Source organism: Nannospalax galili, unplaced genomic scaffold (assembly GCF_000622305.1).
Source record: "Nannospalax galili isolate Female #2095 unplaced genomic scaffold, S.galili_v1.0 scaffold237, whole genome shotgun sequence".
In the NCBI taxonomy this organism is placed as follows: Eukaryota; Metazoa; Chordata; class Mammalia; order Rodentia; family Spalacidae; genus Nannospalax; species Nannospalax galili.
This window is the reverse complement of record NW_008339924.1, coordinates 1,289,527-1,304,575: the sequence shown is the minus strand read 5'-3', so window position 1 is coordinate 1,304,575 and position 15,049 is coordinate 1,289,527. Positions and strand designations below refer to the sequence as shown.

General features: G+C 43.4%; 1 protein-coding gene across 2 annotated transcripts in view; it reads right to left on the bottom strand.

Annotated features, from left to right (window-relative positions):
• Mov10l1 (Mov10 like RISC complex RNA helicase 1) overlaps positions 1-15,049 on the bottom strand; it is a 92,523-nt gene that overhangs the window by 54,067 nt on the left and 23,407 nt on the right. For both annotated transcript variants that reach the window (XM_029564365.1, XM_029564366.1), the window contains 3 exons: positions 12,611-12,725; positions 1,211-1,388; positions 836-906 (listed from right to left, as the gene is read on the bottom strand). In XM_029564365.1, coding sequence (XP_029420225.1) covers positions 836-906; positions 1,211-1,388; positions 12,611-12,725 — 364 coding nt within the window. The remainder of the gene's footprint in view (positions 1-835; positions 907-1,210; positions 1,389-12,610; positions 12,726-15,049) is intronic.

The window sequence follows — 15,049 nt, the reverse complement described above, 5'->3', positions numbered from 1 at the left end:
GAAAAAGAAAAAGTGGAGGAAGGAGAGGAAGCAGCAGCAGTAGATGGAGTAAGAACATGGAAAGACACATAAGCAAGCACAAGACAACACAAAAACATCAGGTCACAGCAGAATACCAGAGCACTGAGAAGTGAAGGATAGGGGGGAACTAAGAGGGGCATTTGTTCTCTAGCACGTGCCCTTAGTGGGTAGTTCTGAGCATGGGCTCAGCACAAGAGTCTTTTCTCCCTAAGCCTCCCAAAACTGGTCCTCCTAAGAAGGCACAACTTGCCAGGGACAAGAGACCTACTTTGGCCTGTCCCTGCTGGTTGGAAGGTGGTAACCTGACTTCAAAGTGATTAACTATTTGTTTCAGAAGTGATTTCTCCACCAGTCATACCACCTGGCCTCTTGAGAGCTTCTGTATCATCTTATGTCCCACCCCATGTTCTGGCTAGAAACTCAATGGCAGAATTAAGGGGAAGTCGTGCTGAGACTGCAGAATGCACTAACTGAGCAGCTGACTTTATGGGAGCCCTTTACTGAAGGGCTGCAGCATCTCAGTACCATATTAGTGTGTCCTTCTTCCTAAAGCTTCCACCCTGCTAGCTCTTTCAGGGCATGCCTACACTGCCCAAACCTGATTAAATACAAACATGACCACATATTTTACATAGTTGAAAAAATTACAGAACTTCTTAGACATCAAGTTCCCTTTACACATCAAATATTATTCAAAGATTTACTGTATCTTCACATTTCCCAACATTCGACAAAGCCCACGGGTGTACTCCCTTCCTGGGGATGGATGGGTGAGTTGGCCGGATCATCATTCCTTAGGAGAGTGCCCTCTCACCTCCATGACGTAGCCGATGTATTCAATGACATGTCCATTGTATTCTTGAGATTTTAAAATCAATTTGTCACCTAGGTAAAAATATATTACCACATATCAAAATAAGATAAAATTATAAATTTCTATTAATTCACTATGAAATAAAGTCTTAATGAAATGGAATATAAAATAGAACATTACTGGTATCAGTTGCTTAAAGATAATGTGAGTGTAACACACACGCATAGCATACATGTTACATGTTTCCATTTAACTTAAAATGCTACTTCAAAGGACAGAAATAGGATAATTCAAGTATGTGGCCAGTTAAAACCTTCTCCAACCCGAGCTGTTTCTTCTGCTGGGCCCCAGAGAACCTCAGCATGATGATCACACCTGCATAGAGGGAAGGTCTGCTCTCAGCAAGCCCTGGGACCTCCAGCACCAGCAGATCCCCCTTCCTTTTCAGGACAACTCCACTCATGTTGTACTCCTTCAGTTCCATTTCCGAATGGATCTCCTCAAGCCATAGCAGAGTGGAGAACTTCTCCTTGTAGTTTGACATGTTCAAAAGCTGGAGAAAAATCAGTGAGTCAGCAAAAAAGAGCAGCACATCCTGTGTCCATGTGGAGGGAATATGCACCCGAACTGCTTACGTCCAACACTTCTACTCCAGACAAGATGATTCAGGGTTAGAGATTATGAACCTGGTCAGCATGCCTCCTACCCCTGGCTTAGAGAGGACCATAGGGCTCTGGCTCTTCTCTGATCAAACCACCCACTATCATAATCTGGGCCTGCCAGCCACCTCTGCTGTCCCCAATCTCTCTGCCAGGTCTTTGAGTTTATTCTGGAAGGGGCCATGTGGCTTACACAAAATGTTTTTGGAAAAGAACAGGATCTCCATTGGCCTAGATATTGTGGTAGGGACCAGCTTCTTTCCTGCCTGAAATAACTTAAGAAATACCTAAATGGAGCTGGGTATGGTGGCACACACTTTTAATTTCAGCACTCAGGAGGCAGAGGCAGAGGCTAGCATGACTGACATACCAAATTCCAGGCTAGCTGGGGCTACAGAGAAACCCTGTCTCAAAAGACCAAGAAAACAACAAAAACCTAGATGGAATGGGGTATGTTATGAGAAAAACAAAGCCTATCAACACTACATCACACAAAAATAAGACAATCAGAACAGAAATAGAACTACTCGGGTAACAGAATTAGAACTCAGAACTCTTCTTACAAAGGAAATCCCTGGACCTGGTGGTTTCATGAATAAAAACATTTAAAGAACTGACACCAAGTCTTTTGAAACTCTTCCAAAAACATTCCCAATAGAATATTTCCTAATTCATTCTAAGAGGTCAGCATTACCCTGATACCAAAGCCAGAAAAGGACATTATAAAGAAAAAAAAAAAAAGCATGCAGAGCAGGCCTAAAAACCCAGCACTCTGGAAATGGAGGCTGGAGGATTACAAATTTGAGGCTAGCCTAGGTTGCACAGTAATGTGGTAAGATGATGATGATGAAGGGAAAGAGGAAGAAGAAAGAGGCAGAAGGGGAGGAAAGAGGAAGGAGGGGGCAGAAGCCAGAGAAGGGTAAAGGAGAGAAAGAAGAGTGGGGCACAGTGGTGCTTCTCCCAACTCCTCAGCAGGCTGAGGGACCAGGGTAATGTGAGCTTAGGAGTTTGAGGCCATCCTAGGAAACATAGCAAGATTATCTCAAAGCAAAACAAAAAGAACAACTCCATCCTCCCTCCCTCCTCCCCAAACTACAAACCAATGTCTCTATGAACACTGATGCAAAACTGTCACAAATGTTAGCAACAATGTAGTAGTATAGTAAAAGAATCATCCACCATAATAAAAAAAGACTTATTCCTGGGATGTGGTAAGGATAGTTCAATCTATGAAAATTAATGAATATAGCAAATCACTTTAACAGAAGTGGAAAAAACACATCATCATCTTGATATGGCACCTGACAAAATTCAGCACCCTCTCATGATAGAAACATTGAACGATCTAGAACCAGGGGGAACTTTCTCAATATGATAAAGGAAGATCTATTATTATTATATTATTATTTTATTATTTTTGGTCTTTTTTGAGACAGTCTCCCTGTAGCCCCAGCTGTCCTGGAACTATGTAGACCAGGCTGGTCTCAAACTCACAAAGATCTGCCTGCCTCTGCCTCCCAAGTGCTGGGATTACAGGCATGTGCCACCATGCCCGGCCAGGGTAGATCAATTTTTAAAAAAAACAGAGTTGGGGCTGTAGAGATGGCTCAGTGGTTAAGAGCACTGGCTGCTCTTGCAGAGGATTCGGGTTTGATTCCCAGCACCCATATGGGAACCATTCATAACTCCAGTTCCAGGGGATCCAAAGCTCTCTTCTGACCTCCTTGGGCACTGTACAACACAGGTGTACTTACACACATGCAGACAATACACTCATACACATAAAATAAAAAATAATAAAATCCTGGGGCTGGAAAGATGGTTCAGTGGTTCAGAGCACTGACTGCTCTTGCAGAGGACCCGGGTTCGATTCCCAGCACCTACATGGCGACTATGAACCATCCTTAACTCCAGTTCCAGGGGAATCTGAAGCCCTCTTTTCTGACTTCCGAGGCACTGCACAACACGGGTACACTCACATACACACAGGCAATACATTTATACACGTAAAATAAAAATAATAAATAAAACCTGGGCGTGGTGGCGCACGTCTTTAAGCCCAGCACTTGGGAGGCAGAGGCAGGTGGATCTCTGTGAGTTCAAGGCCAGCCTGGTCTACATAGTGAGTTCCAGGACAGCTGGGGCTACAGGGAGACCCTGTCTCAAAAAGACCAAAAAAAATTTTTTTTTAAATAATAAAATCTTTTTTTAAAAACAAACAAGGCCACAGTTGACAACATACCCAGTGATGAAAGACTGAAAACTTTTCCTTTACGATCAGGAATGAGACAAAGATGTCCACTCTAACCATTTTTACTTATTTGTAGAAGTATTGGTTGTAGCAATTAGGTATGAAAAAGAAATAAAAGATATCCAAATTGGAAAAGAAGTAGAATTAGCTGCAGATAGGTTTTTTTAATCTTTTTGAGATAGGGTCTCCCTGTAGCCCCAGTTGGCCTGGACCAGGTTGGCTTTGATCTCAGAGATCAGCCTGCCTCTGCCTCCCAAGTGCTAGGATTAAAGGTGTGCATCACCATGCCCAGCTCTGAAGATAGTTTTTAATATATGAATTCAGCAAAGCAGCAGGATACAAAAGTTAATTTCTAAACACTAAAAATGAACAATCTGCAAAGAAAATTAACAAAGTAATTCTACTTATAACAGTATCAGTATCAACCAATCAAAGAAAATATTTAGGAATTTAACCAAAGAAATGAAAGACTTGTTTGGCAAAAAACAAAACAACCCCCCCCCAAAACACTGCTGATAGATATTAATGAAAACAAGTTACTATATATTCATGGATTGGAAAACAATGTTTAAATGTCTACACTGACCAAAGTGAACTACAGATTCAATGCAATTTGTCAAAACTGCAGTATTTTTTTTTTTTTTTGCAGATATAGAAAACCTATTCTAAAATTCAAACGGAATCTTAAGAGATGCTGAACGGTCAAAAGAACCAAAGTAGCTCTGTGCTGGTTAGTTTTGTCAACTTGACACAAAGTAGAGTCACCTAGGAAGGTACAGCTTCAGTTCCAGCAGACACCCCATACTGGAGGTGCCAGGACTGTGGGATGACCTCCAAGGGCAGTGGCAGGTGTGAAGTGGTGGCACCCACCCGGGCTTACAAGACAGGCTGTGTGTTGGAAATGGCAGAACCAGAAGACTAGGAGTAAGTCCTAGATGTCAGATGCTGAGCTATATGAGTTGGAGCTACACTGTTGTCTCTGGTTTTAAGTATAAATGTTTTTTAAAAAAGGAAAGAAGGGGCTGGAGAAATGGCTCAGCAGTTAAGAGGCTGTTCTTGCAGAGGACTCAGGTTTGATTCTCAGCACTCACATGGTGGCTAACTGTCCGTAACTCCGGTTCCAGAGGAATCTGATACCTCTTCTAACCTCTGTGGGCACTGCACGACACAAGTGCACTTACACACACGCAGGCAATACACTCATACACATAAAAATAATAATTTTTAAGTCTTTAAAAAAAGTTTATTGATTTTTTTTGTGTATATCACACAGAACATCCCAATGTTATTCATCTATACACCCACTTCCCAAATGGCACCCTCCCACAGCCTCCCCTCTCCACTGGAGCCCATATACTCTGTCATCCCAGTTACTGTCCCCTGTGTTGTTGGCACCCCCAGCCATTCCCCAGTGCTTGCCCATCTGCTGAATCTAGTCAGCCTATCTAGAGATCTTTGTTTTAGGAAGATCAGCTGTTCCTCATCTAGCAGCAATCAGTTGTCAGGATTTCTTTAGATAAGATTTGGGTCTGCTGTTTATTTTTCCAGTTTTATGCTGGGTTACTGTCTGGGTGTCTTTTGGGCCACCCTGGCCAATTATTCAAAGAAAGGTATCTCCTGTCTGGCATTGTTTCTTGTTATACAGCCTTTAGCTATACAAATGGACTCTTAAAAAATTTTATTGACACCATTTATCTTTGGTTATACTTTCCTTTTGGGTGTTTAAGACCCCCCAATTGGCCCAGATAAACCAATTTACTTTTACTCTTAAGGTTATTTGAGGCTCTGTTCCTCAGGGGTCACATGGGCTTAGAGGAGCCCCTGGCTCCTTTCTTTTACCAGTTCCATCTATGTGAAGATAAGTCAAAGGTCCTACTCGACCATGGCTGGCTTTGCTTGGAAGCATGGAGGAAATGTTTCCTCTGTGTTGACCCTCCTCTTTGTAGACCAGACACTGGTTCAAGTCCATCTGGTGGGATCACATATTTTTTTAAAAAGGAAAAGAAAACAATTAACAAATGCTGGTGAGGATGTAAACAAAAGAGGAACCCTTATTCAGTACTGGTGGGAATGTAAACTAGTCTAGCCACTACAGATGTCAGTATGGAAGTTTCCAGCCCTAAAGCCTAATAATCTTAATGACTAGCAGAGCAAACTACCTCTACTGGTGCAGTAGTGGCACTACTATCTGCGGGGGGATAATCAACAGCTATCTAATTGGACTTAAAGCCCTCTCAATGAGAGAGTTCTCATGGGTGGCTCTGTAATTATAGTTAAATACACAAGGCTGGAGATGTCATAGATCCTAGAGAAAACCCCATCTCTGTCATATCTCTAGACAAATGAAATTTATTACCATATGCTAAATATGGGTTCTTATATTTACAAATATACCATACACCATTCATGAAAGAAGCTTCTTTTTTCCAACAAATAGAGGCTACTGCAGAGTTCCATAACTGGTCACAAAACAGAGAATATATGTCTAAGAGATGCTCAGTCCTAGGTGACATACCTACAGTGGAATCTCTATACCTAAGGCTTATGAAACATAGTCAACCAGGGGATGGAGAGAAAATTAGTGCATCCCTCAACTCTCATCAGGGAAGCTTCCTTATACAACAGAGTACACAATACACAAAGAAGGCCACAACTGGCTAAGTTTTAGAGAATAAGAGAGACTGAAAGGGTGTGTGTCCCTGGATAGGATTCCTATATTAAACCTCATCCACTCACAGCTCAAGGATCACTGCAGAATAGGGGGTGGAAAGATCAGTCCATGAACATAGGGAAACAGAGGCTTTCAGGCCACTGGAAGACTGCTCATGTGAACTTGCAGCAATGGTGGCACTGAGCACAAGACCCATGCCGACTCAATCAGACAAGAGCCCATAGTGGAGCATGGGAAATGGGTGGTGGGCCAGCCCTAGCCTGGGAGCTGTTGGTGACTGATTACTGGTGATTGAGAATTGACCTTCCTTGAGATTTCTAGATAGGCTGACCAGACTCCAGTGGATGAACTTGCACTGAAGGATATCTGAGTACAAATGCTTGGCCGGTTAGGACTTAACATGTACGGCAGAATGCATGAAGTCTGGTGGGGTATCTGTTGGGGGGGGCATGGACAAGAAAGGGAGGGTCTAAACCTGACTAAGAACTGTTACATGAAATGTACAAAAGATCAATAAAAATAATAAAAAATAGATCTTGCATATGACACAGCTGTACTGTTTCTGGGTATCCACAAAAAGGGCTCCAAGTCAATACAGCACAGAAATACTTACACATCAATGTAGATTAAAGCAACATTCATAATAATTATGGAACCAACCTAGATGTCCAGCAACAGAGGAATGGATAAAGAAAATGTCGTAAAGCCAGGCGTGGTGGCGCACACCTTTAATCCCAGCACTCGGGAGGCAGAGGCAGGCGGATCTCTGTGAGTTCAAAGCCAGCCTGGTCTACATAGTGAGTTCCAGGACAGCTGGGGCTACAGGGAGACCCTGTCTCAAAAAGACCAAAAAAAAAAAGAAAGAAAATATAGTACAGCTGCATATTGGAATCTTTTCAGCCATCAAGAAGGATCAAGTGTCATGTACTTGGCAGTAAAATGGATGCAACTCTTAGATAATCACATTAAGCCAGTCTCAGAAAGAAAAACATTGTTTTCTTCCATTTGTGGTTGCTAGATAGATGAAATCACTCGTGTATACATATATGACATGAAAGAAGCAAAGCTGTCTAGAGGGACAAGGGACTAAAGGAAAGGGGAAGGGGAGGGAAAAGGAAGGTAGAGGTATGAGAGGGCTAATACACTCAACATACAACTATATACTTGTATGAAAACTTAAAAAAAAAGACCAAAAGTCTATGTTGACGGGGCTGAAGAGATGGCTCAGTGATGAAGAATGTTTACTGCCTTTTAAAGGACCCAGGTTTGGTTCCCAGCACCCACAATGGATGACTCACAGTCACCTGTAACTCCAGCTCCTGGAGATCCAATGCCCTCCTCTGGCCTCCACAGTCACCTTGCATATATGTGGTCCACACAAACTCACATAGGCACACAGATATAAATATAAATAAATCTAAAGAAAGAGAATCTAAGTAGAGAACTCCTATAACCAACAATAAAAAAATGTAAATAAAAATTGGCACGACCTGAATAAGTTTTTAAAAAAAAATTTACTGAATTTTGGGGATTTTCAGATAAAATATTTTGATCGTATTTGGAGACCCTCCCCCATCTATACCCTCCCCTTAATACTCTCTGTTCAGTTTCATGTTCTCTGTTATATATATTAAAGCCTATGGAGTCAAATTTGTATCCCCAAATTCCTTTCAGTGTAGGTCCATTCCCACCAGAGCAGGTTAACCTACCCAGTGTCACATTTGAGACAGGGTCTCCCTGTAGCCCCACCTGGCCTGAAACTTGCTATGTAGGTCAGACTGGCCTCAGTCTCACAGAGATTCATCTGCCTCTGCCTCCTGTGTGCTGGGATTAAAGGCATGCACCACTAGCTTAAGAAAACAAATCTTAGTTGACCTAGGAAACCAGTTCTCTTGTCTGCCTCACAAACAGGTGCATGACCTTTGTTTCAGGTTCTGTAAACACGCTTCCTCCTTGAGACTCTAACTTATGGCCCCTACCCCTTTTATGATATGTAGGTTGGAGATCCCTGTGCATGGCTCCAGTCACGTAGGCTGGAAGGCCCTGTGACCTCAATGCTTACCAGTACCAGAGTGGGTCTAAAATGACACCAAATTGTCTATATATACTGGAAAAGGACTGTTGCCTATTTCTCATGCTTGGGAGATAATTGCCCTGGGCCTGCTGCAGGCAGGATTAGAAATAAGAGCTGTGACATTCCACTTTGTCCACAGGTGCCTGATTTGAAAACTGCAGATCCATTATAGTTCTTCCCCTTACAAGCACACTTTTTTAAAAATATTTTTATTTTATGTGTATGTGTTTATTGCCTGCATGTAGGTAAGTGTACCCATGTCCCATGTTGTGCAATGCCTGTGGAGGACAGAAGAGGCTGTTGGGTCCCCTGGAACTGGAGTTATGGACAGTTGTTAGCTGCCATGTGGGTGCTGGGATTTGAACCTCAGTCTTCTGCAAGAACAGTCAGTGTTCTTAACCGCTGAACCATCTCTCCAGCCCCAAGCAGTCTTTATAAACTGTCAATATGGCCAGGCATGGTGGTACACGCCTTTAAAATTCCAGCACACAGGAGGTAGAGGCAGGTGGATCTCTGTGAGTTCAAGGCCAGCCTGGACTACATAGTGAGTTCTAGACCAGCTGAGACCCTGTCTCAAAAAGACAAAAACAAAACAAAACAACCTAAAAAATAATTCCTGTTAGCATTTTCTGGTCTTCTGAGCTTGGACTAGAACCACACATTTAGCTCTGCTTACTGCATTCTAAGGCTTCTCTAGCCTGCTTCTCCAAACTTCAAAAATTTCCCCACAAACCAGTTCCAAAGGCTTCTGAACAACATTGTCATGTGTACTTACATCAATGGCTCTAATTCTCTGCTACCAGTATTTGTATTAATCAGTTTTATTTCATAGCTGTGAAAATTACTGAGAACATAGTTGGCTTGCTCCACTGAAGTGAGACCATGGTGAGGGCAGAACATCATGGTATAAGGGCATGGAGGAGAAAACTGTTCACCTCATGGTGGCCAGGAAGCAGGACTGACTGCTCATTTTCACTGTCAGCTTGATGGGATTTAGAATCATCATGGAAACATATTTCTGGGTATGTCTGAGATTGTTTCTAAAAAGGTTTAACTGGGGGCTGGAGAGATGGCTCAGTGGTTAAGAACACTGGTTGTTCTTGCAGAAGACCCGGGTTTGAATTCCAGCACCCACATGACAGCTAACAACTGTCCCTAACTCCAGTCCCAGGGGATCCGTCAGCCTCTTCTGACGTTCTTGGGCACTGCATGACACAGGTGCACTTACCTACATGCAGGCGATACATGCATACACATAAAAAATAAATATTAAAAAATAAAAGGTTTAACTGAAGAGGGAAGACCCATACTGATTATGGGTGGCATCATCCCATGGGCTAGGGTCACAGATTGTATAAAACAGGAGAACATGAACTGAACAGCATCACCATCTCTCTGCTTCCTGGCCGTGAATACAATGTGACCAGTTGCCTCGGGCTGCTGCTGCTGTGACCTCCCTGCCACCACAGACTGTACCCTCAAACCATGAGCCAAAATAAACTCTTCCTTCTTATGTTGCTTCTGTCAGGTATTTCATCACAGCATGAGAAAAGTAACTAATACAGAGAACTGGTAACAGGGAGTGGGGTTTTGCTATGTTAAACCTGACCAGTGGTTTCAAGGGCTTTGGGAACTGGTTCACAGAAGGAATGTAGAAGAGTCTGGAGCTGTGGGCTAGAGAAGCCCGAGAATACCATAAGCAGATCTCAGTGGGCTATTCTGGTCCGAGTTGAAGACATAGAATACAGAGAGAAATATGGGCAGTAGAGGTCTATCTCATGAAGTTTCAGAGGGAAATAAGGAAACTATGGGGAAGTAGGCTAGAGGCCATTCATGTTATGTTATATTCTGGCAAAAAGTATGGCTATATTGTGCCAGTGCCCTCAAACCTGAGCAAGAGTGAATTAAAAAGCAAGAGACTAGAGCTGGGCTTGGTGGTGCATGCCTTTCATCCAGCACTTGGGAGGCAGAGGCAGGTGGATCTCTGTGAGTTCAAGGCCAGCCTGGTCTACACAGTGAGTTCCAGGACAGCTGGGGCTACAGGAAGACCCTGTCTCAAAAAGACCAATAAATAAATAAATAAAAACAAAAAGAAAGAGACTACTTTGTTTGGCGGAGGAAATTTCAAGGCAGGACAGTAGTCAGGCTGTGGTAGCATTACTGTGCACTGCTCATACCCAGGTGTATAGTGAGAGAAGCACCAAGCAGAGCAGAAGATATGAAAAATGTGCAGCTTGGCAAGGAAAGGAATGTGAGTTTAAAGCTGCAGACAAGAAAGGTGAAGACAAAGCATCTATAATTGCTAGCAAGACGGTGCTGCACGTGAACAACAGGAAAGGTGCCCTGAAGTCAAGACTATCCATCAAAGGATCCAACTTGTAAAAATGCAAATCACTTGAAAGAAATCCTAAATTGAGACTGTTGCCAAAGGGGTTCCTTTCTCAAAAAAAACTATGTAAGGAAGTCTTTCCCCAACTGAGCCTTTAAACCACAAAGGCTACTGCAGCAACGGTCAGGGTACATCTTGAGCTGGCAGCAAAACTCAGTACTATTATTCACATGGCATTGGTTTTGCAGACATGAAACATGTAAGAGTGTTACATGTTTAGGTGTTAGGAGGCTTGCACAATGTTCCAGAAAGCTGCTGAGGCCAAGCGATGTGTGGTAGGGTCAATTCCCTTCAAGGAAGCCCTGAGAGGCTATCTCATGAAGCTATGAAGGTGAAACCTAAGTTGTAACGAAGACCTTAGGACATTGGAGATGACAATTGTGGGATGTCTGCCAGGGAAAGCAGTAGGCATGGAGTGGAGCTGGATCAAGAGAGACTATGTGTGCTATAGGCAGGAGAGCTGGAGAGGCAGGGCTACCATTACCAGGCAGCGACTAGGGTATACCCTCCAGTGACCTACTTCTTCTACCTAGGTCCTACCTCTTAAAAGTTTCCACCACCTCCCAAAGGAGCGCTACTAGTTAGGGACCAGGTCTACATCAAATGAGTCTGTGGGTTCATATTTAGTCCATACTATTTACTTTACTGCGTATCAGTTAGTTTTCCATACAGCTAACCAGAGATCAGCATCTGTTTTCTTGCCTATCTCAGAGGCAGCATGAACAGATGAAAAGTCTAGAACCTAGGGATCCCAGAGCTCAGAGAGTAGGAATGCCTACCCCACTCTACCCTGTCCACGATGACTGTTTCTCCTTGTGTCCAGAGCTCATTCCCCAAGTCTTCTCTCTATGAACATCTCCATCTCTCTTAAGTGGCTCCAGCCTGTTAACAGCTCTGCTGGTACAGAATCGCACACCTTCCTCTAGCCCTCAAGTGGATGGTCCTCAAACAACAAACTGCAAAACCATACAGCAAGTACTTCCTTGGTTAGGTAAACATACCCAACGTCACATCTAAAACTTTGTTCTGAGCAGGGCATGGTGGTGCACGCCTTTAATTCCAGCACTTGGGAGGCAAAGGCAGGCGGATCTCTGTGAGTTTGAGGCCAGCCTGGTGTACTTAGTGAGTTCCAGGACAGCTGGGGCTACAGGGAGACCCTGTCCCAACAAAAAACCTGAAAAACCTTTGTTTTTTCCAGAGGTGTCTGTAGCCACTCAACTCAGAGATGTGGTCTTCCACCTTTCCTGCAGGTAGTGCCCAACATTTCCGGGCCTATTCCCCTGGATCTCCTGGGAATAAAGTTTCAGTAAAGGTCACCACCTGCTCATGCTAAGAGACAATGTAGAGCATGAAGGAATGCATTTCCATCTAGAGCCAAGCTTAAAGTTCTGATTCCATAGTCACTTCACTGCCTGCTGCTGACTTCAGAAGGGCCTGTACTTCCTGGTATTTTGTGCTGAGCTAAATCTTTCCCAGAGACCCTGATTTTCTCAGTTCTTCCTCCTAGCACCAGTGCTGTCCAACTTAGCGTGCTGGGACTCTTTCATGTGTAGAAAGCCTCCTCCTCCTAACAAGGCCATCTAGTATAGTGAGGAAGGGTGGCCCGTGGTGGAATTCCTACTCCTTCCTGAGCACTCAACACCAGGGATATGTGAAGGTGTTTCTCTCTTGCCATCCTGAAATTCCTAGTTCCCAGTGGTTAAAGGAACAGTCTTCAAGTATTTTTCTTACCTCTGCAAGAAGTGGTTGGAAAGTGAGGATGTCAATTTTCTGTTCCACACATTTTTTCAGTCTATCTGGTATTGGATATTGTGGAAGAAAACTTGGAAGTTGTCGTCTTGAGTTCCTTAAAAACAAATAAATTGTTAAATTAAAAGCAATTCTTTTGTGTAAGTGTGCATGTTTGTGTATGTGCAGGCATACATGCACATGTGTGGAGGCCAGAGGACAATGTCAATGTCATTTCTCAGGTGTCGCTCACCCTGTTTTTTTTTTGTCTTTTTGAGATAGGGTCTCTCTGAAGTCCCAGCTGGCCTGGAACACCTGCCTCTGCCTCCTCAGTGTTGGGACTAAAGGCATGTACCCCAACACCTGGCTCTCACCCTGTTTTTTGAGACAGGGCTTCTCATTGGTTTAGGGATTGCCTGATCAGGCTAGGCTGGCTGGTCAGTGATCCCTAGGGATATTCTTGTCTCCTCCTCCCCAGCACTAGGTGAGCCACTGTGACTGGCTTTTTTACATGGGTTCTGGGGATTGAACTCATTCATTATGATTTCACAGCAAGTACTGATTGAGCTATCCCCTATCCCTAAAGGTGATTCTTAAATATCCCTTATCTATAATATGTGGTTCCAGAAATGTTTCAGATTTTGTAGGTTTTTTCTTTTCCCAGCTCTGGGTGTCAACCCAGGGCCTCACCCTTGCTAGGCAAGCACTCTATCATTGAGCTGTATTTCCAGCACACTAGTTTTTTTCATTTTGGAATGTTTGTATAGATGTCATCAGTTGTAGATCTTCTGAAATGCACTAAAATCTAAAGCTTTGGAAAAGTTTTCCGTATTTTGAATATTCATGTGAATATTCAAGAGGTTTTAGATTTCAGAGGACATCAGGTTTATATATATATATATTTTTTTTTTTTTTCCAGATAGGGTCTTATTATGTACCTGAACTGGGACTCACTATATAGACCAGGCTGGCCTGAACTCACAGAGATCCACCTGTCTCTGCTTCCCCAGTGTCAGGACTTCAGGTTTTTGAATTAGGAATGCTCAATCTGTACTAGACATTTCTCCTCAGATAACCTGTACAGAGTTCAACTGTTCATTGATCGGATGTGGAAATTGGACTAGATTCTTCCCATTCTTCCAGGTTTAGGATTCTGTCTTCACAGAAGCTCTGGCTGGGCACTGTCATCTCTACAACAGAGGTGGACAGAGCTGCACCAGCTGCAGGGGAAGAGACTGGAAGTCCCAGGAGCCTGCTCAAACCAGGCAGTTTGAAGACAGCTATGTTTAGCCCTCTTAAGGAGCTAAACTCTCACTATTACATTTTCAGTGAAGTCATGAATATTAGAAATAATTCCCATGCATCATTGATAAGAATATATTCAGTGAAGATTGCCCTGTGTGGAACTGCCTCAATGGTTTTACTGGTTCTTGGCTGTGTTCCTCTGGAAAACTTTAGGTTCCACCCTCAAGCTTTGCCATTGTCTAGAACTAGCTGCATTCAGAGTCACAGAAATTCTGCTCTTAGCAAGACAAAGAACAGAATGACAGAAAAAAATGTGTAAAAGTAGAGTAGGTAGGAAGTCACAGTGAGATTCATCTACACAAGTCACATGAGGAAAAGGCCAGGCATTTCATCCCCAATTCCCCTTTAACCTTTCTTTCACTCTGTGCTGAACAGAAGAAGAGAGGTGTTCCCAACTTCTTAACTCTATAAACAGTGACCTTCTGTGTGGGTTCTTTTAGATCAGAACTCAGGAGGCAGCCTGGAAGTGTGACTAGGTAGAAACTCTGTGGTCAAGTCAACTCCAGGGCTACCCAGCAGTACTGAAGGCTACCGCTGCTTATGTGAAACTTAGGTCTGTCTTTACCTCTGCAGCTCATACGAAGCACATCTGGAAAGCAGGGCACTGAGTGACTGCAAAAATGAATGAGATACAGGACAACCAAGACAATCCTAGCACACTGACATCTCTGTCCACTCTGATCATATGCCCTGAAGACATGCTGAACTCACAAAACACGGTTGTTTACACCACTGGACAGTGGAAACTCAGCAGAGAAGGTGCTGGTAAAGAGATCTGCTCACACAGGCCAATGGACTAGAAAGGAGGAACCAGAAATAAAGACACAGCTACATCCATTTTTCAACAATGGTATAAAAAAACACACTGGAGAAAATGACAGCCCCAACAAATGGTGTAAGGAAAAGTAGATATTTATATGTAGAAGAATGAAATATTGGGGCTGGAGAGATGGCTCAGCAAGGTTACGAACACTGTTCTTGCAGAAGACCCGGGTTCGAATCCCAGCACCCACATGACAGCTAACAACTGTCCCTAACTCCAGTTCCAGGGGATCCGACAGCCTCTTCTGTCCTCCGTGGGCATTGCACGATATGGGTGCACTTACCTACATGCAGGCAATACACACATGCACATGG